Here is a 22,832-nt window from a genome sequence, read left to right as displayed (position 1 = left end):
TATGATATAAATCAGAAGTAAGACAATAGCGTTGACTGAACCCCATTGTTTCACCTCCTTGCTTCGGTGGATTCAATGCAGGGACCTTCCATTCTTGTTCCAGTAGTTCCAGTTCCCCATCCCTGTGGTGATAACACAGAGCCTGGCCACGGTGCTTCCACTCCGCTCCACCGTCTGTGTTGTTTCTCAGAGTCAGCATACCAAGCTCCCCTGGTGCTGGTAACATCTAAGGTTGCAGGTTATGTTGCTTAGGGAATTATTATGGAACAGATTTCTTGCATATCCACTGCATTCCACCCTGGAGGTTTACCTTCCTTTAAGAGGGGGACATATCAATAAGTCACCTCCAGCAATCATTCTGCACCCTGAAAATTGGGAAAAATGGTTTCATCAAGAAAGGAGCTCTTGGAGCAAGCTCCTTGGGCTAGTTCTTCCCATAAGTGTTATGGCCTTTATTTTATGAAGGCAACTATTTACATGATCCTTGTCTCAAGTGGAATTCTTATTTTGGGTTCTTACAGATTAGAGGTCAAAATATAGATGAGTTCAGAAGAACTCTGCATATTCCACCTGGTCAGAATGAAATTTTGCAAGCCAAATTCCTTTTCCAAATTACCATTGATGAATTTATAGTCAGCTATGCCCATGTGACTGATAGGAGCATTTGCCTTATCAGTGGGACAATTCTCTTCAGGCAGGGGAAGGAATAGAATGCAATTTCTAGCTCTTGGACTTGTTACATTCAAAATCTTGTTTATGGCTAAAGAGGAAGCACAACTTTTATTTTCATATATTTATGTATTATTTTTATATATGTTTAATATATATTTTTATTTAAATTATGTAAATGTAATAACTTATTTTTAGTATAATGGAAATCTTAACAGTCTAATTGAACCATTATCATTAGTCTAGATCTAATTATTACAGGAAAAATAAACAGAGAATAATAATGCAGCTAGAGTACTTATATAGGAAAAAGTTGTAATAATAGAATTAAGTGCAACACACACACACACACACACACACAGAGTTTCTACACCTCTTCCTGGTGTTATGCTCACCTTTTCACTGCATCTCTGAGCCCTAAGGTCAGATGCTGGTGTTGGTGGTGGGAGGGGGGGGGTGTTATAGCGAGTTGTCAGCAGCTAGAGTCCTTTGCCAGGAGAAATACAATGTTCATGTTGATGGTTTCTTCTTCCTCCCTCTAGTATCCCCTCATGGTCACTTTTATACATTTGCTAACGTGTTTTTATACCTTACTTCTTCATTGTTCTGCAGCTCCAGCTAACATCTAAAATTACTATATATCTTGCCACTTACGTATGTTAGATATTATTTCTTTGTTCTCTTTGTTACCCCTGAAACTAGTTTTGTTCAGCTCCAGGTCTGCAGGTTTTTTAAGTGACCATGGGTGAGTTGTTTATAGCTGTAGGATCTCCAGTGCCAGCACGTGCCCCATGTTTTATCATCCCATGCGTGTATACCTCTACGCCGCATCCTCTGTCTCCACTTCTTGGAGGCCTCTGCTGTCATACCAGGCCTATATTTCTCTACATCATTGTGTTAGTTGTAAATATCTCATTTGACCTAGAACAACTGCTTCTTATTGCTATCTGTATAAAACTATGGTTGTATCACACAAAGATAACAGTAAAACAATTTGGTCATAGACATGTAGTCAATTAGAGAAAGGGCTGTCACAGCTAAACTAAGTAAAACAAAGCTGTAGCCAGGTCAAGAAAATTTCAGAGGAGGCCTGACATGCCTGTCCTGAGGCCTTGCAAACTCAGTATAAAGCTTATGGCCTGTTACTAGCAATAGCAATACTGTATTACAGGGCTACACAGTTACAGACTTGAGCTAAAAATGCTTTGGAAAAGTGCCTCTAACCCAGATATGCAAACTCATTTTAGTAAATGCCATAAATGTGAAAACTCAGTACCTAGCCTGTGCCCATACTGCTATGTGAATCATACTCAAGTCAGGAGATAAGGTGTTGATCCTACTGCCCTAATGACTTATATCAACAGTGCTAACTTTGCTACTTGCAGCTTGGAAAAAGCATTGACCCCACAGGTTGCCTGGACACACCAAGAGCCTTGTAATCTATAAGGGCTGCTTGGACAACTTGAGCTGTCTACCAGCAACAGCTGCTGCTGCAGAAACAGCTACATCCTCTACCTTCAGTATGTCAGGAGGGGAAAGGCTATGAATTGGCCTACTGGAGGCCTAAGGACTTCAGCCAATCCTGATACTGAGAAATTAATGAGACATGGGTCTGCATCAGAGTATGAGAGCCATATTTAAGAGCATCACCTTTTGTCCTAGGCCTCCAAAACCCCCTTTAACGTCTGAACTGTGATCTGCTCATAATTAAGTGACAGCAACCTGGTGATTAGCCACCTCGCCTCCTAAGGACAAAACAGTGACCCCAATGATGGTGCAGTCAGGCCACTAACCGTGACATCTGTGCATGTCACCACATCTTCCAATGAAAGTGGAACCAATAGGAATTTGTTACTGGTGGGATGCTATTGTTACTAGTCACAAGAAGCTAGTGACATATTTCTACTGCTTTCTGTTTCATGATGTCCCTGAACTTCAGTAAAGGTTTTCTTTCTGACCTCATGAGGGCTTAATCTACTTCAGAAGCTATTTGTAAAGGAATTGTTCTGTAAGCAATTACTCAGATTTCTGTACAAGTCATCCCTCAGTTTCTAATAGGATGTAGAGAAATTGGCTGATGGCTTGGTTTTGGGGTTATTTTGTGTGTATTTTTCTCCTTTGCAGGTAGTAAGCTGGTTATGGTGTCAGAGCAGAATTGTACTTGATAATGATGGGCACATATGTGCTACTTAGGCAGGGGTATTTCCCTAGGAACATAAAAAAGTAAGTTAAGCCCATACTTGCACAGCTGTACAGAAACCTGAGATTGTATAATTTTTGCTGCATGGGGCTGTAGCTCTTGCACATACATTTTGTGCGTGTAGATCGATAGCTTGTTGACACACAAGCCAGGCTGAAATTCATTAGTTCGTACTGCAGAAGTAGGAGGATTAAATCACTATGTAATGCTGGAACTGACCAACAAGACTTTAATTAAATGGTGCCCCTCATGCACAACATTTCCTATGCCTGTAGATAGGGAACAGCTAGCTATTTTCAATAGGCCCAATTCATTAATAAAGTAATTCACATGGGCCAACAGTGTACAATACCTTTTAAATGTTAATTAAAGCACTAAATTGGGCTGCCTTCAACTCTTACAGGTAAAACTGCATGGTATATGGAAGACTTGCCAGAGGTAAAGCCTCTTCCTAGATTATATAAGAAATGTAATAACATTTTCCAAAACAGTATTGTAATTGTGTTGAATGCCAACAATTTTACAACTTACACCTGTAGCTAAGAAGATAAAGATTTTTATGGTACTATGGTAAATGTTAGTACTGTTCAGGGATGTTATAGGCAGCCACCACCTCCAGGAGCTCCAGGGCCTGGGGATTCCTCCTGTCTGGATGCTAGAGCCCAGCCCAGGGACCTGGGGTCTCTGCCCAGACTGAAGAACATGGCTGCTGCTTTCCTATTTGCACATTCAACCAGTAGTGAAGCTGAGCATGTAACCCAGAGACACACACATCCAGATGCTGACATGGCTGCCTACAAAAACTGCCAGACACCTGTCACTGCCTTCAACATCACCTACGTATAGGATGCACATAAACCACATAACACAGACAACCAAGTCCCCTTCATCATTGGCTGGCAGAAACAGGTCACTAGTGAAGGCTGTCATGGTTCAACCCCAGCCAGCAACCAAGCACCACGCAGCCGCCCACCCACTCCCCCCCCACCCAGTAGGATGGGGGAGAAAATCGGGAAAAGAAGCAAAACTCGCGGGTTGAGATAAGAACGGCCCAATAGAACAGAAAAGAAGAAACCAACAATGACACTGCTAACACCAATAAAATGACAGCAGCAACAACAAAAGGACTGGAACACAAACATGATGCACATCGCAATCGCTCACTATCTGTCGATCGACGCCCAACCAGTCCCTGAGTGGCGATTCCCCCCGCCCCCCTTCCCCCCCAGTTTATATACTAGATGTCACGTCACATGGTATGGAATACACCGTTGGCCACTTCGGTTCAGCTGCCCTGGCTGTGCCCAGCGCCAACCTCCCGTGCCCCTCCAGCTTTCTTGCTGGCTGGGCATGAGAAGCTGAAAAATCCCCAACCCTAGACCAAACATTACTCAGCAACAGCTGAAAACAGCAGTGTTATCAACATTCTTCTCATACCTAACTCAAAACATAGCACTACACCAGCCACTAGGAAGACAATTAACTCTATCCCAGCTGAAACCAGGACAGTATCCACCCCTTATTCTATACCATCGTCGTCATGCTCAGTTCCCATAGCTTCAGTTGCATCCCAGTCAATCATCATCACCTTTTCCGTCCCTTTCAGACATATAAACAACGAGATATATATATATATATGTGTATATATGTATACACACAGAGATATCATTCCTTTAGTTTATGGGCCATGTTCATAAAATGTTCGTTGAGTTCATTTAGTTCCCGACTCTGGGCTCCATCTGTCATACCAGTCTTTCTGGGCAGGAGGGATGCTGCAAAGTCCTCTCAGTCGGCAGAGCAGGATTGGGCTTCAGTGCGGTATGACGAGCAGGTGACATTAGAGGCGGCAGGAGGATGGTGTGCACCGTTGGATTGTTGCATGCTGGAGTCAGTTCTGGTTCCATCACTACTGCGCTTTGCTCAGTTTTATCACAGTTCATTCTTGCTAGATCTAAGTGATTCTTACTATAGTACTATGGATATAGCATATAACAATTATAGTAACGATAACATACAGTAGCAGGGTTATATAGCAACTAATATCATACACTTTAATTCTGGCTATTCTCACATAAAATCAAATCCCCTCGAGGCACACATCGGACTTCCCCATCTTTTCGCATCACCCAACAAGTGCACCCAGGCCCTTGAGCAAAAGCAATCCGACAAATGGGTTTACCTTTGCCTGAGACAGGAGTAACCCAGACTGTCTTCCCTAACATATTTTTTATGTGCACTACAGGAACTTTTTCCCCTTCTACAGTATGTAAAAGTTCTGACTGGGCAGGGCCATCCCGATTGGCAGATCCTCTGGTGTTGACTAACCAGGTGGCTTTTGCTAAATGTGTATCCCAATGTTTGAAGGTCCCACCCCCCATTGCTCGCAATGTGGTCTTTAACAGTCCATTGTATCGCTCAATTTTCCCAGAGGCTGGTGCATGATAGGGGATGTGATATACCCACTCAATGCCATGCTCTTTGGCCCAGGTGTCTATGAGGTTGTTTCGGAAATGAGTCCCGTTGTCTGACTCAATTCTCTCTGGGGTGCCATGTCACCACAAGACCTGCTTTTCAAGGCCCAGGATAATGTTCTGGGCAGTGGATTGGGGTACAAAATATGTTTCCAGCCACCCGGTGGTTGTTTCCACCATTGTAAGCACATAGCGCTTGACTTGGCGAGTTTGTGGGAGTGTGATATAGTCAATCTGCCAGGCCTCCCACTGTTTATATTTCAGCCATCGCCCTCCATACCACAGGGGCTTCAACCACTTGGCTTGCTTAATTGCAGCACATGTTTCACATTCATGGATAACCTGTGCGACAGTGTCCATGGTCAAGTCCACTCCTCGGTCACGAGCCCATCTATATGTTGCATCTCTTCCCTGATGGCCTGAAGCATCATGGGCCCACTGAGCCATAAATAGCTCACCCTTATGTTGCCAGTCCAGGTCCACCTGAGCCACTTCAATCTTAGCGGCCTGATCCACCTGCTGGTTGTTTTGATGTTCTTCAGTGGCCTGACTCTTGGGTATGTGAGCATCTACATGACGCACTTTTACAACCAGATTGTCTAGCCGGGACGCAATATCTTGCCACAGTGCAGCAGCCCAAATGGGTTTACCTCTGCGCTGCCAGTTGCTCTGCTTCCATTGCTGTAACCACCCCCACAGGGCATTTGCCACCATCCATGAGTCAGTATAGAGATAGAGCACTGGCCACTTTTCTCTTTCAGCAATGTCTAACGCTAGCTGGATGGCTTTCACCTCTGCAAACTGACTCAATTCACCTTCTCCTTCAGCAGTTTCTGCGACTTGTTGTGTAGGACTCCATACAGCAGCCTTCCACCTCCGATGCTTTCCTGCAATGCGACAGGATCCATCAGTGAACAGGGCATATTGCCTCTCATTGTCTAACAGTTTATTATACAGCGGGGCCTCTTCAACATTTTTCACATACTGAACTCAAAACATAGCACTGTACCAGCTACTAGGAAGACAGTTAACTCTATCGCAGCTGAAACCAGGACAGCGTCACTGAGAGGCTACTGAGCCTAGTGAACCCTGCAGATTATCATCCGCTCCTACTATTCCACGTAGGGTCTGGCGAGGCAACTTAGAACCCTCCCAAGAGACTATATGTCCCTCGGAGCAATGTTAAAAGGATCGGGAGCACAGGTGGTGGTCTCCTCTATCCTCCCAGTCAGAGGAAGGGGTCCAGGAAGGAGGAGACGAATTGAACAGGTGAATGCCTGGCTGCGTAGCTGCTGCCACGCTCAAGGTTTTGGCTTCTATGATCGCGGATCTACCTGTGAGAAGCCGGGTCTGTTGGGAGCTGATGGGATTCACCTGACCAAGCGGGGCAAGAGGGTCTTGAGTTGGAAGCCACTGTGCAGAAGGAGCAGAAGGGAGCTGGCAGCTCTTTAAGGACGTTTTTCTTAGCGCACAAGAGCTCTCGATCCCCATGCGTAAGAAACCAGGCAAGGAAGGCAGGAGACCAGCATGGCTGGGGAAGGACCCTCTGGTCGAGCTGAAGCGCAAGAAGGAAATGCATAGGCAGTGGAAGCGGGGACACGCATCCTGGGAAGAATACAGGGATGCTGCCCGGGTGTGTAGGGATGGGATCAGGAAAGCTAAGGCACAGCTGGAGCTGAATTTGGCAAGGGATGTGAAGAATCATAAGGAGGGCTTCTACAGGTGCGTTGGTCAGAAAAGGAAGAGTAAAGAAAACGTACGCCACCCCCACCCCCCTCCGATAAAGAAGACGGGAGATCTAGTGACAACCGACATGGAGAAGGCTGAGGTACTCAACGACTTTTTCCCTCCCTTTTCGCTGGCAACCACTGTTCCCACATCTCTCAAGTCCCTGAACCTCAAGGCAGGGACTGGGGGAACAAAGTCCCTCCCATCGTAGGAAACGATCCGGTTCGAGACCACCTGAGGAACCTGAACGTACACAAGTCCTGCACCTGGGGAGGAACAACCCCATGCACCGGTATACGCTGGAGGCCGACTGGCTGGAAAGCAGCTTTGCAGAAAAGGACGTGGGGGGCTCCTGGTGGACACCAAGTTGAACGTGAGCCGACAATGTGCCCTTGCCACAAAGGCGGCTAAGGATATCCTTAGCCCGATATAGAGGAAAGCAGGGTTTATGTATGTTACAATACAGTTGTGTCGACCAATCAAACTGCTCACTATCCCCGGGGGCACAGGGCACCACAGGCCACCCTTGGGCAGCTTTGGGGGCACTGCCTATTTTTCTAAAAGCCTCCTACCCAGCTTAGCGCAAATCCTATCTTGATCTGCCCTCCAGCCCTCAAGCCACCAGTGCTGAACACACGCTTTGTATTTTATTTTCTCCCAGGAGGCGTGCAGCTTAGAAACGTCTGCAACTGGAGCGGGGCTTTCAGGGAACAATTTAGAGCAACTTCTGTTGGTTCTGCGAAATGTTCTGAAAAGTTAAGGCCTGCCCTGCCCTGCCCTGCCCTGCCCTGCCCCGGCAAAAGCAGTCATTTGACCGGAGGGAGCAGCACCAAAAAGCCACAAGCACGTTTGGGGTGGACTTGATGCGGTAATAAATAACAAGAAATAGTACTTCTAGCTACAACAGCCTCTTCTGAGACCTCGTTGCCCGCCCGCAGGGTCGCAGCACTACGCGGCACAGAGCACTACGCGGCACAGATCCCTCCGCGGGCTCGCCCGACGTCGTCTCCCTCCGCGCCCCGGTCGGATCCCTCCGCGCCCCGGTCGGATCCCTCCGCGCCCCGGGGGCACGCAAACTCCCTGAGCCCCGGTAAGCGCCAGGTCGACGAGGGCGGACCCGCCAAGGGGGCGGGGACAAGCGGCAACGACAGACGAGACAGCCAATCGAGACGCGGGATCGGCCGGCGGCGATCTGGCGGCCCAATGGGCGCCGCGGAGGGCCTGGCCGAGCGGAGGAAGCGCGGGGGCGACAACGGGCGCTGTCGTGGCTGGCGAGATTGTTGGGGCGCGGGCCGCCCGGCCCGGTGGCGCCACTACTGTCTTCGGAAAGATCACCGGCAAGGCGCTTCCCCGCCAACGTCATCTACGAGGACGAGGAGGTAGCCGCGGCTTTGCTCTGTGCGCGGTTCCTCTTCCCTTCCCCCCCTCCCCCTCCCCCCGCGCTCGCAGGCACCCTGAGCCGAGGACCCGTTGCGCGGTGCCCGGGAGCGCGGCAGGGCGGGTGGCGGCGTTGCTGCGGGTGGGTGGGTGGCTGGAGGGACGGGGGACGGACGGGGCCTCTCTGGGTTGTGGCGCTCTCTACTGCACCATCCCTAAAACGTCGCGCTTCTTCGGTACCCCCCCCCCGCCCCCGGCTGCTGCGGCGCGTACCGGGTTGCCGGTGTTGCCCGGCTCGCCTCGGTTCCCAGCCCCACCGCGTCGTGTGCGTGCGCGCGTGCGCGTGCGCGTGCGTAGAGGAGGGCCTCTGACGGTAACGCACTTGGTGGCAGCCGCAGACGTCTGCCGCCTGATATCCCTTTGGCACTGCAAGTCGCGCAAAGTTTGCTGCCGAGGGATGGGAGTGGTCCTGCCTCGTGTGGGATGATAGTCTTGAAACCAGAGTAGCGACCGCGATGAGTTAGTTCTGCATAGGAGAAATGCAGGTCTCGACGTGCCTCGTAACAGCATTATAGAGATTTCACAGCTCTGCTGTGCTAGGCTTTGGTTCTGAACCCCCAAACTGGATTATTAAAGCAAAGAATTACAGCTTTTCTTATTTTTCTTAACAAAAAGCTAGAAACCGGTCATCCTGCGGGCTGCAAAAGCTTCCCAGATCTTGTTTCTGTGGTGAAGTGGGACCGTGATAACAGCATGCTTGCGAGGTTCGCGGATGCTGGTGCACCACAACGTGCTAGGAACTAGAGTGAGCTGCTTAGACTGTGGGGAAAAAAATGCAGCCGTTGCCTACACGATGTTAACTTTAAGTTAGTATCCCGTATAATTTTGTTATTAAAATGCTGAAGATTAACAGTTAGGGATGCCTTCTGCTTTTGAAGGTAGGGTTTATGTGCAATACAGAAGACAGGCTCGTACTAGGCGCTTGCAGGCTTCCTGTGATTATGCTTTTGTTCAATACTTGAGCTCCCTGTCGCGTGGAAAACGAATGGCCGCTGATCTTCCACTTCACCAAACTCTTTGCTGGTTCAGTTAAGCCGTTTGTCTCCTGCCTCTGTGGTGGACCACATCGAATAGAAAAACTGCTTAGGAAACGATCAGCCCAAATTGAAACATACTGGAGGTCGCTAATCTGAAGTACTGGCCCGTCTCCTTGCCCCCATCATCTTGCGTGCACTTCTGGAGGGGGCTCTGTAAATATGTTGTATTTTGTGTATAGAAAGTATTAATATCGCGTAAGAAAAATCAACGTTTCGGCTTGCGTTTGGGGTATCTGGCAATCTGCTTCTGTACGAGTTCAGTGGGGCGTATTGATTTGCTTAAGCTATTGCCTTTCTCTGAAGCCAATTGCGTTTTAACTGTTTACTCTTCCTCCAGCGCCTCGCGTTCCATGATCTTTCGCCCCAAGCTCCGACGCTTTTCCTAGTCACGCCGGAGGAGCCAATTATCGGGTTATCTGACGCAGAAGGTTCTGGTGAATCTGTAAGTACTGCGGAAGCTTTCTGTGGGCTAAACTGTACCTGTAATTAGTTCCTAATTTACTAGACTCTCTCTCCCATCCCCCCTTTTCCTCTTGATAGGGCACACGCAGTAGGCTATTGTGGGTTTTCTGGCGCTATAATCTTTTGCCTCTAGCTTGTAACGGAGTTGAGCTTTTTGACTAAAAGTAGCGATATAAAGCAACGCTCCTCCCTGGGTATGTACTTCTGGTGCAAAATGCAGCGTTGTTTTGGAGCGCAGTCTGATGCCTGTCGTCGTGGTTTAGAGTAAGAGTAGTAGTACTTCCTCTAATACGGAGAAGAGGGCTTGGGGTTTTTGGCAGGTCAGGGGTGAGGAAGGGCAAAGCTGGTTGAGAGGTTGTCGTGGTTTAACCCCAGCCAGCAACTAAGCACCACGCAGCCGCTCACTCACTCCCCCCCCACCCAGTGGGATGGGGGAGAAAATCGGGAAAAAGAAGCAAAACCCACGGGTTGAGATAAGAACAGTTTAATAGAACAGAAAAGAAGAAACGGATAATGATAATGATAACACTAATAAAATGACAACAGCAATAATGAAAGGATTGGAATGTACAAATGATGCGCAGTGCAATTGCTCACCACCCGCCGACCGGCACCCAGCTAGTCCCCGAGCGGCGATTCCCCGCCCCCACTTCCCAGTTCCTATACTAGATGGGACGTCATATGGTATGGAATACCCTGTTGGCCAGTTTGGGTCAGGTGCCCTGGCTGTGTCCTGTGCCAACTTCTTGTGCCCCTCCAGCTTTCTCGCTGGCTGGGCATGAGAAGCTGAAAAATCCTTGACATTAGTCTAAACACTACTAGCAGCAACTGAAAACATCAGTGTTATCAACATTCTTCTCATACTGAACTCAAAACATAGCACCGTACCAGCTACTAGGAAGACAGTTAACTCTATCCCAGCTGAAACTAGGACAGTATCCACCCCTTATTCTATACCATTGACGTCATGCTCAGTTCCCATACCTTTAGTTACATCCTGGTCAATCATCAACACCTTATCTATCACTTTGAGACATATGAACAATGATATATATATATATATATATACATACACAGAGATATCATTCCTTTAGTTTATGGGTTATGTTCATTGAGTTCATTTAGTTCCTGACTCTGGGCTCCATCCGTCATACCAGTCTTTCTGGGCAGGAGGGATGGTGCAAAGTCCTCTCAGTCGGTAGAGCAGAGTTGGGCTTCAGTGCAGTATGACGAGCAGTTGACATTGGACGCAGCAGGAGGATGGTGTGCACCGTTGGATTGTTGCATGCTGGAGTCAGTTCTGGTTCCATCACTACTGCGCTTCGCTCAGTTTTATCACAGTTTTTCTTGCTTGATCTAAGTGATTCTTACTATAGTACTATGGATATAGCATATAACAATTATAGTAATGATAACATACAGTAGCAGGGTTATATAGCAACTAGTATCATACAGTTTAATTCTGGCTATTCTCACCTAAAATTAAATCCCCTTGAGGCACACATCGGACTTCCCCATCTTTTCGCATCACCCACCAAGTGCACCCAGGCCCTTGAGCAAAAGCAATTCCACGAATGGGTTTACCTTTGCCTGAGGCAGGAGTAACCCAGACTGTCTTCCCTAACATATTTTTTGTGTGCACTACAGGGACTTTATCCCCTTCTACAGTACGTAAAAATTCTGACTGGGCAGGGCCACCCCGATTGGCAGATCCTCTGGTGTTGACTAACCAGGTGGCTTTTGCTAAATGTGTATCCCAATGTTTGAAAGTTCCACCCCCCATTGCTCTCAATGTAGTCTTTAACAGTCCATTGTATCGCTCAATTTTCCCAGAGGCTGGTGCATGATAGGGGATGTGATACACCCACTCAATGCCATGCTCTTTGGCCCAGGTGTCTATGAGGTTGTTTCGGAAATGAGTCCCGTTGTCTAGACTCAATTCTCTCTGGGGTGCCATGTCGCCACAAGACCTGCTTTTCAAGGCCCAGGATAGTGTTCCGGGCAGTGGCATGGGGTACAGAATATGTTTCCAGCCATCCGGTGGTTGTTTCCACCATTGTGAGCACATAGCGCTTGCCTTGGCGAGTTTGTGGAAGTGTGATATAGTCAATCTGCCAGGCTTCCCCAAATTTATATTTCAGCCATCGTCCTCCATACCACAGGGGTTTTAACCGTTTGGCTTGCTTAATTGCAGCACATGTTTCACATTCATGGATAACCTGTGCAATAGTGTCCATGCTCAAGTCCACCCCTCGGTCACGAGCCCATCTATATGTTGCATCTCTTCCCTGATGGCCTGAAGCATCATGGGCCCATCGAGCCATAAATAGCTCACCCTTATGTTGCCAGTCCAAGTCCACCTGAGCCACTTCAATCTTGGCAGCCTGATCCACCTGTTGGTTATTTTGATGTTCTTCAGTGGCCCGACTCTTGGGTACGTGAGCATCTACGTGACGTACTTTTACAACCAGATTCTCTAGCCGGGATGCGATATCTTGCCACAGTGCGGCAGCCCAAATGGGTTTACCTCTGCGCTGCCAGTTGCTCTGCTTCCACTGCTGTAACCACCCCCACAGGGCATTTGCCACCATCCATGAGTCAGTATAGAGATAGAGCACTGGCCACTTTTCTCTTTCAGCAATGTCTAACGCTAGCTGGATGGCTTTCACCTCTGCAAACTGACTCGATTCACCTTCTCCTTCAGCAGTTTCTGCGACTTGTCGTGTAGGACTCCATACAGCAGCCTTCCACCTCCGATGCTTTCCCACAATGCGACAGGACCCATCAGTGAACAGAGCATATTGCTTCTCATTTTCTGGCAGTTTATTATACAGCGGGGCTTCTTCAGCACGCGTTACCTCCTCCTCTGGCGACATTCCAAAATCTTTGCCTTCTGGCCAGTCCGTGATCACTTCTAAAATTCCTGGGCGACTGGGGTTTCCTATGCGAGCCCGTTGTGTGATCAGTGCAATCCACTTACTCCACGTGGCATCAGTCGCGTGATGTGTAGAGGAGACCCTCCCTTTGAACATCCAGCCCAGCACTGGCAGTCGGGGTGCTAAGAGGAGCTGTGTTTCAGTACCAACCACTTCTGAGGCAGCTCGAACTCCTTCATATGCTGCCAATATCTCTTTTTCAGTTGGAGTATAGCGAGCCTCGGATCCTCGATATCCTCGACTCCAAAACCCCAGGGGTCGACCTCGGGTCTCCCCGGGTGCTTTCTGCCAGAGGCTCCAGGTAGGGCCATTCTCCCCGGCTGCAGTATAAAGCACATTTTTAACATCTTGTCCTGCCCGGACTGGTCCAAGGGCTACTGCATGAACAATCTCCCGTTTAATTTGTTCAAAGGCTTGCTGTTGCTCAGGGCCCCATTTAAAATCATTCTTCTTCCGGGTCACTTGATAGAGAGGGCTTACAATCAGACTGTAATTTGGAATATGCATTCTCCAAAAACCCACAACACCTAAGAAAGCCTGTGTTTCCTTTTTATTAGTCGGTGGAGACATAGCTGCTATTTTGTTGATCACATCCATTGGGATCTGACGACGTCCATCTTGCCATTTTATTCCTAAAAACTGGATCTCCTGTGCAGGTCCCTTGACCTTACTTTCTTTTATGGCAAAACCGGCTTTCAGAAGGATTTGGATTATCTTCTTCCCTTTCTCAAAGACTTCTTCTGCCGTGTTGCCCCATACAATGATGTCATCAATGTATTGCAGGTGTTCCGGAGCTTCACCTTTTTCCAGTGCAGTCTGGATTAGTCCATGGCAAATGGTGGGGCTGTGTTTCCACCCCTGGGGCAATCGATTCCAAGTGTACTGGACACCCCTCCAAGTAAAGGCAAACTGTGGACGACACTCTGCTGCCAGAGGGATTGAGAAAAACGCATTAGCAATGTCAATTGTAGCATACCACTTGGCTGCCTTTGACTCTAGTTCGTATTGAAGTTCTAGCATATCTGGAACGGCAGCACTCAGCGGTGGCGTAACTTCATTCAGGCCACGATAGTCAACTGTTAGTCTCCACTCCCCATTAGACTTTCGCACTGGCCATATGGGACTATTAAAGGGTGAGCGAGTTTTGCTGATTACTCCTTGGCTCTCCAGTTGGCGAATCAACTTGTGGATGGGAATCAGAGAGTCTCGGTTGGTGCGATATTGCCGCCGGTGCACCGTCGTGGTAGCAATTGGCACTTGTTGTTCTTCAACCCTCAGCAACCCCACAATCGAAGGGTCTTGAGAGAGACCAGGCAGGGTAGACAGCTGTTCAGTGCCCTCCGTCTCCAAGGCAGCTATACCAAAAGCCCATCGATACCCCTTCGGATCCTTAAAATACCCTCTCCTGAGATAGTCTATGCCAAGGATACACGGAGCCTCCGGACCAGTCACAATGGGGTGTTTCTGCCATTCATTCCCAGTTAGGCTTACTTCAGCTTCCAATACAGTTAACTCTTGGGATCCCCCTGTCACACCAGAAATACAGATGGGTTCTGCCCCTTTATAACTTGATGGCATTAGAGTGCACTGTGCGCCGGTGTCTACTAGAGCCTTATACTCCTGTGGGTCTAACGTGCCAGGCCATCGAATCCACACAGTCCAATAGACCCGGTTATCCCTTTCCTCCACCTGGCTGGAGGCAGGGCCCCTCTAATTCTGGCCAGAGTATCCGGTATTCACTTCTCGTAAAATTGGCTCAGAAGTCCCTTCAAGAGGATCAGAAATAAGATCAGCCCTTCTGCTCTGTTTGGAAACTGGAGCGGCATTTTTCCTAGTAGAATCCCCTTTTGTGGTGGTTTTTCCTCGCAGCTCACGTACCCGTGCATTTAGGACCGAGGTAGGTTTTCCATCCCATTTCCTCATGTCCTCTCCATGATCACATAGGTAAAACCACAGGGCACCTCGCGGTGTGTACCTTCTATATTCTCTCTCTTGGGCAGAGGAGCGCTCACTCCTAATAGCTGAGACATTGGTCCTTACAGGTGGGCAATAGGACATATCCTCTTTGAATTGTTGGAAATCCTCGGACAGCTTCTCCACAGCCGAAATGCAGGCTTGTAGGGAGGAGGAGAGATTTTCTTCGTATTGACGGAGTTGGCGAGCCACTTCATCCACTGTCGGTGCCTCTTCGTCTTTCCAGGTCATTATTGCCAGTGAGTTGGCATAGGACGATGGTGCGCTCCGTACAAATTTCCGCCACATGGGTCGTGTGCATTGGACTTCGTCTGGATCTTTGGGTAATTGTGGGTTGTCCGGGTCATGATGAATCGTCTCTAGCACAGCTAATTCCCTCAGATATTGGATACCTTTTTCCATGGTGGTCCACTTGCTTGATTGACATATAACATCTTCCTTAAAGGGGTACCTTTCCTTCACACTTGACAAGAGTCGCCTCCAGAGGCTGATGGCTTGTGTTCCTCTTCCAATTGCCTTGTCAATGCCACCTTCCCTGGCAAGCGATCCCAGCTGCTTGGCTTCCCTACCTTCTAATTCCAAGCTATTAGCCCCATTGTCCCAGCATCGGAGAAGCCAGGTGATAATATGCTCACCTATACGGCGGCCAAAATCTTTTCGCATATCTCGCAGCTCACTCAAGGATAGGGACCGGGTTATTACCTCTGGTTCTGCCTCTTCCTCCTGTTCCCGTGATGGCCCTGGTTCACCTTCATCCTTTGCTAAGCGAGCTGATTTTTTATATTTCTTTTTCTGTACGGGGGCAACTGATACTGGTGCAGGTTGATCCGCTGGTTCAGTTGCAGTATCACTCGCCGGGTTTTGGATATCCGCAGCGTCTGTCACCAAGGTTTGGGTAGCAGCATCTGTCGCCAAGGTTTGGGTAGCAGCAGTGCTCGTCGCTGGGGCTGGAGGGACCGCAGTGCCTGTTGCCAGGGTTTGGGTAGCTGCTGTGCTCGTTGCTGCGGCTGGAGGGGCTGCAGTGCCTGTTGCTGAGGTTTGGGTAGCCACAGTTCTCATTGCCAGGGCTGGAGGGGTCACGGTACCTGTCACCAAGGTCTGGGTGGCCGCAATGCTCGTCGCCGGGGCTGGAGGGGCCGCAGCGCCCATTGCCGGGGTTTGGGTGACCGCAGTGCTCATTGCTTTGTTGTTAGGTCCAGAGACCTTCTCTTCCCCTTGGGGGTGCTGAGTTGTGTCGAACAGGGCTCGATAGGCATGGGCCAGGCCCCAGCACGTTGCAGTGATTTGTATCTCTCTGGAGCTGCCGGGGTGACAGCATACCTTTTCCAAATATTTTACTAGTTCTTCTGGATTCTGCATTTGTTCAGGGGTGAATTTCCAAAACACTGGAGGTGCCCACTTTTCTAGGTACTTGCCCATACTACCCCACACACCCTGCCACTCATAATTATCCAGCCTCGGGGCAGACCTCTGGGTGATCTTCTTAAATAGTTGTTTAACCTTAAACAAGAGCTGAACCACATTCAGAAGCATGCTAATTCCCAGCAGTAGAGCTAGGACCGTGCTGGTGTCAACATCCCAAGAGTATTCAAATTTTTCAAAATTCCCAAACACCATTGTAACTGGACTGAAGGGGAAAGGAGAGGGGAAAAAAGGTATCCCACTCATAGACTGGTTTTCCAAGGAGGAAAGGTAAATGGTATAATTATTAATAGTTTCCCACAGATGGCTCCCGCAGTATAAAGGTGACAATGCTGAGTGCAAATACCGGATTAATTCCACAACTGATGACTTTATCATACCATAAACCAGTGTTATACAATACATCAAAGCAAAAACCTTAATCCACCTCCCACGGATGATAAGCAGCAGAAGAGGGACTACATACAGCAAGCGAGGTGATACATAACAGAACTTTAAAAACCAGAGCAACAACTCTAAGAACACATAAATCAACATAATGACCAGCGACTATAAGACCAATATAATGAATGCTTATAACAAATTTGTTTTAACGAGCTCTGGTCAGGTTTGTCGTTATCTCAACCCTTCGGGCCCCACGTTGGGCGCCAAAATGGACTGTCGTGGTTTAACCCCAGCCAGCAACTAAGCACCACGCAGCCGCTCACTCACTCCCCCCCCACCCAGTGGGATGGGGGAGAAAATCGGGAAAAAGAAGCAAAACCCACGGGTTGAGATAAGAACAGTTTAATAGAACAGAAAAGAAGAAACGGATAATGATAATGATAACACTAATAAAATGACAACAGCAATAATGAAAGGATTGGAATGTACAAATGATGCGCAGTGCAATTGCTCACCACCCGCCGACCGGCACCCAGCTAGTCCCCGAGCGGCGATTCCCCGCCCCCACTTCCCAGTTCCTATACTAGATGGGACGTCATATGGTATGGAATACCCTGTTGGCCAGTTTGGGTCAGGTGCCCTGGCTGTGTCCTGTGCCAACTTCTTGTGCCCCTCCAGCTTTCTCGCTGGCTGGGCATGAGAAGCTGAAAAATCCTTGACATTAGTCTAAACACTACTAGCAGCAACTGAAAACATCAGTGTTATCAACATTCTTCTCATACTGAACTCAAAACATAGCACCGTACCAGCTACTAGGAAGACAGTTAACTCTATCCCAGCTGAAACTAGGATAGCTGAAGCTGGATGCTTCGCTCTTGGCTGTGAAAGTCAAGTTCAAAGACTTTGTAAACCCACGCAAAAGGCAGCCTAAAGTTTCTTTTCCACCAGAATTGCTTATGTTGCCTGAAGATATAATGGGGGCTTTAACCCGGAGACAAACTTAGCTTCTGTGGCCGTTTTGTAGTCCGTTACTGTCCAGCTTGAAAAAAATTGCGTGGCTCTTCCCTCCCCCCCCCCCCCCCCCCACACACACAGTGTGCATAATCGGTCTTTGTAGCTTTGCTTGGAAAATGTCAGTTGCAGGCGGGCGGACAGACGGTAATTTGAAGCGCAACGGTTGAATTGCTAGGAATTGGCTACCTGGTTCCTCTGGGTGGTTCTCTGCTCTCAGTCCTTCCCTTCCTGCCCTCTCCCCTCTTTGTGTGTGGCTTTTTATTTTATTTATTTGTGGGTTTGTGCTTCCTTCTCCAGCTTCTTGGGCATTTCATGATTGTTGGCAAGAAGCGTGCTGCTCACCTGGGCCTGACCAATGGATTCCGGATGGTTGTGGATGAAGGGCCCGAGGGCGGGCAGTCTGTCTGTCACGTACATCTACATATTCTGGGTGGCCGTCAGTTGGGCTGGCCGCCTGGCTAAGATTTTTGCACCGCAAGAGTTGCTGCACCTGTACAAATCGCCACTGAATGGATTTCGTCTGTTGCCCGTCAGTCTAGTAGCCGCTGTTGACGTCTAATTTTTTGTGACGTGTGTCTGTGGAAAGTAATAAAAGCTTTGAGCAGCAGTTGCACAATAAAGATTTAGCGTGGGGATATCACCTCTGTCTTGTGCGTCTTACTGAGGGAAATAGTTCTGCAAGTTAAAATGGTGTCTCCCCGGAGTGTAAGTATGTGGAACGTTTCAGTCTGTTAACAGTGTTCTATAGACAGATAATGATTTGCCCAGTCATTGGAAGCGTGATGCTGGAACCGCTTAGCCGTCTCGTGCGTCGTGCAGGAAGCAAACTCTTAGCTTTTGGAAGTGGTACGCAAATGTACGTAAAGCCAGCGTAGGCTGCTGCTAAAACTTTAGAAAATACTGTATGTGACGCTACAGGCATGCCGTACAAGGGTGGTTTCGGCACAGTGCGATGCGGTGGAAGCATCCAACTCCTGTTGGAGCGCTTTATCGATGGCTGTGTGCTAAGGCCCCGTTGATATCCCTTTTCTGGTGCGGAGGGATATGGTAGGAGAAAAGAGTCGGTCCGAACGGCAGCTGTGGTGCTTCCATAGCACAGTGGAATATCTCTTGTGTCAGTTTGGGTCAGCTGTCCTGGCTCTGTCCCCTCCCAACCTCTTGCCCACCCCCAGCTTACTGGACTTTGGGGGTGGGGGTGGTTGGAGAGACAGCCTCCGTGCTGTGGGAGCACTGCTCAGCAGTAGCCAAAACATTGGTGTGCTATCAACACCCTTCTAGCTACAACTACAAAGCACAGCACTATGAGGGCTGCTATGGGGAAAGTTACCTCCATCCCAGTGTGGCAGGTACGCCCACCCCGACAGGAAACGAAACTTCTCTGGACAGGGAGGAGAGGAAAAAAAAACCCCAAACCCTAGAGGCCGCAGGTTGAAAGCCGAACTGACCAATCCGACACGCGTCAGTACGTGGAAGTGTTGACCTTTTGGCCAATGGGGAATAAAACAACCACAGATCAGATTCGACAAGGGTATAAATGGGGCCCCGCCGGAGGACATTTTGAGTCAGTCCTCCTCGGAGCGGCGGGTCTGCAGTCAGGGACTCTCCCCTCGGGTCGGGATGCCGCCCTAGGTAACTCCTCGAGGTTGAGAGCCCTCATCTTTTAGGTGAGCGATATGCGCATTTTGAGTCATCATTTTTAGACCTTAAGAATTCTTAAGTCGGCTGTGTAGTACTAATTCCCCTTACATCACTGAGCCTGTGGTTCTAACTAACTTTTTTTACTGAAGAATAGATCTGATTTTTAACACCTGTTGGATTTGATGGTGTGAGCCTCCGTAACATTAAATTGGCGTAGTCGGCAGGATGATGTTAATAGAGGAATTATTACGGAGGCACGGCTGTAGCCCTTCTCCCCCAGGTATGGAATGGGCGAAGGAGAAGTGGTCCGACCCGGCAGCGGTCGTGGAGAGAATAGAACGATGCCGCGGAAATAGTCGAGATGGCAAAGGCGAAGGCAGTATGTGTGCCATCCTAGGCGCCTGCTTGATTCAAGCGCAAAACCAAAATAATGATTCTGACAGACTGGCAAAGGATAATTCTAAAAAGCAACGGGAAATAGGTTGTTCGAAGGCGGAATTGAAACGAGAAAAGGAGCGGACGCGTCTATTAGAACGAAAGATTGAAATTATGCTCGCGCAAGCAAAAAAGCCCCCCAGTGTTACCCAAATCTGAAAGTTAATTACGGGCACGGACCCTGAGGATTGGGATGGGGACATTTGGGGAGACTCTGATGAAAACAGCTCTGAAGGGGTAGAGGAATTGGAGGAAAGGGACGTGCGACCCCTTATTAAAACAGAAAGGCACACGGGTCCGCACGGTGGGAACCCCCGAGCCGCTGTCCGCACGACCCCTTGGACGGTGGACGGGACCCAAACTCAGTGAATTACAAGCTAAGTTTTCACACAAGCCGGGCGAAACCAAAACTGAGTATTTGTGGAGAGTTTCTTGAACTGGGGGAGATCGGATACTATTGAGTGATGACAAAGCGAGGGGTTTCTGGGGACCGGGAGTGTTTTTGAGTGACGGACCGGCGGGTGATCAGTCGATAACGTCCCGAGTAGCCTATTGGGCTGGGGGTGTGGACCCCAAGGAGAGAGGAGAACCTGTTACTATCCGGGTAAAGGGATTGTCGGAGGTAACGGAGGGAGCGCAAGAGGCGGCCTGTGTTCAGGCCATGTACGACAGAGGGCAGCAAGGGATAGCGATGGCTGTACCGGTGGCCCCCCGCCACCCCTTAGACCCCTTATTAGAGGGCTGCCGGATGCTTTAAAAATACACGTCCAGTCCCTCAGAGAAAGAATTCAGGGGGCCATTGAGCGTAATCAGCAGAACCCGCCCGCGCACGGGATGACCTGGGCGGAAGTACTGCACAGCATAGTAGTTCACGGGCGCGAGATGGGATGGGCGGAGCCGAGCGGTGGCGCGGAGGGTAACAGGAGGGTCCGGCAAGCCAGTCGTAAACGCCGCCCCGAACGGCCTCCCCCCCGGGAGCCTGAGCCTCCTTCCCGGGGTCGGCCGGGTCGGAACTACGATCCCGGAAGGAATGATCTCTGGCGGAAGGCACTGGCACTGGGGGCGCCCCGAGCCGTGCTGCACGGGCAGGCCGCTGACGGCATCCGGAAGCTGGTGGAGTTGCTGGAGGGGAAAACTAGAGACCAAAGGGAAGCGCCAGCAACCCCGCCCCCTCGGGAAGAGAAACTGAACCCTTTCGCGGCACTGCGAGGGGAGTTGGAAGGGCTAAAAAACTAGAAGTTGCGGTCTGGGGTTCAGGCCGCCCAATGCGCGTGGTGAATTCTTGCCAATGGTCTGCTGATAAGGAGCCTTATATACACATTCCTGTGGGTCCAAGGCGGATAAGTTTAGAATTTTTAATTGATACGGGAGCCCAAATTAGTGTTTTAAACAAACGACAAGCTAATGAGCTAGGGATTAAACCATCGAGAAAGACTATAAACATAATGGGAGTGACAGGAGCAGCAGAAAAATGTCCCATAGCTCGAACTCAACTTTGGCTACCTGGGGAAAAGAGAATGACTGCTGTGGAAGTGGCTTTGAGCCCCTATGAGGGAAATATACTGGGATTCGATGTGCTGGCGGGCAAACAGTGGTACCTACCCAATGGCAGGGTGTGGAGCTTTGGGGGCAGAGGGGCAGGGGCTACCCACGTGAAAACGTTGCAGGTTGCTCCTGCACTACCGCAATCTAAGGTAACCCGTGTCTCTCAATACCCGCTGCCAGCCGCTGCCAAGCGGGGTATTTCGGAAGCAATTACCGATCTTGAGAAGAGACAGAGCACAAGTTGTCGTGCTTTAACCCCAGCCAGCAACTAAGCACCACGCGGCCGCTCACTCACTCCCCCCCCACACCCAGTGGGATGGGGGAGAGAATCGGGAAAAGAAGTAAAACTCGTGGGTTGAGATAAGAACGGTTTAATAGAACAGAAGAGAAGAAACTAATAATGATAACACTAATACAATGACAGCAGTAATAATAAAAGGATTGGAATATACAAATGAAGCACAGTGCAATTGCTCACCACCCGCCGATCGACGCCCAGTTAATCCCTGAGCAGCGATCCCCTGCCCCCACCCCCCCCAGTTTATATACTAGATGGGACGTCACATGGTATGGAATACCCCGTTGGCCACTTCGGGTCAGCTGCCCTGGCTGTGTCCCGTCCCAACTTCTTGTGCCCCTCCAGCCTTCTCGCTGTCTGGGCATGAGAAGCTGAAAAATCCTTGACTTTAGCCTAAACACTACTTAGCAACAACTGAAAACATCAGTGTTATCAACATTCTTCTCATACTGAACTCAAGACATAGCACTGCACCAGCTACTAGGAAGACAATCAACTCCATCCCAGCCGAAACCAGGACACAAGTCGCATACATTCCCCTTATAATTCTCCTGTTTGGCCAGTCCGTAAACCGGATGGGAGGTGGCGACTAACAATTGATTATAGGAGATTGAACAGTAATACCCCACCATTAACTGCTGCTGTTCCGAGCATAACCTCAATAGTAACGGCAATACAGGCCGCGGCCCACCCATGGATGGCTGCTTTAGGTGTCAAGGATATGGTTTTTATGATTCCCCTAAGGGAAGAGGACAAACCCCAGTTTGCCTTCACTTGGGAGGGGACACAATACACCTTTAATCGGCCTCCCCAGGGATAGAGGCATTCCCCCACTATTGCCCACAATGCTTTAGCCAAGCTTCTTGATGCTGTGGAAGTGCCATCAGGTGTTCACATATATCAATATATAGATGATATCCTAGTCGGTGGGGATAACAAGGAACAGGTAGGGCAAGTGGCTGAGGCCACCTGGAATCTGTTAGTCAAGAATGGGCTAGACATTCCATCTTCTAAATGTCAAGGTCCTGGACAAGAAATTAAATTCCTGGGGGGCATGGTGGATAGCTGGAGCAGTTGCGGTACCCGACGACACTCTTATCAGCTTTTGAAAAGGGACAGACTCCGGGCAATAAAACGGAATTACAGCAGCTGCTAGGTACTTTGGGCTACTGGAGAAAACAT

The 22,832-nt window shown here is 49.1% G+C and overlaps 1 protein-coding gene across 1 annotated transcript; it reads left to right on the top strand.

The window, feature by feature from the left end:
- The first annotated feature begins 1,410 nt into the window (after positions 1-1,410).
- On the top strand, positions 1,411-18,343 carry LOC121232932 (histidine triad nucleotide-binding protein 1-like). Its single transcript, XM_041121429.1, is given in 5 exon segments — positions 1,411-1,414; positions 8,154-8,416; positions 8,418-8,447; positions 9,880-9,984; positions 18,032-18,343. Coding segments are annotated over 5 exon segments (567 nt in total). The 3' UTR covers positions 18,197-18,343.
- The last annotated feature ends 4,489 nt before the right edge of the window (positions 18,344-22,832 follow it).

The sequence above is a fragment of the Aquila chrysaetos genome, assembly GCF_900496995.4.
Source record: "Aquila chrysaetos chrysaetos chromosome W unlocalized genomic scaffold, bAquChr1.4 W_unloc_2, whole genome shotgun sequence".
Lineage (NCBI taxonomy): Eukaryota > Metazoa > Chordata > Aves > Accipitriformes > Accipitridae > Aquila > Aquila chrysaetos.
The sequence above is the reverse complement of the archived record's forward strand: the minus strand, read 5'-3'. Positions and strand labels throughout refer to the sequence as shown.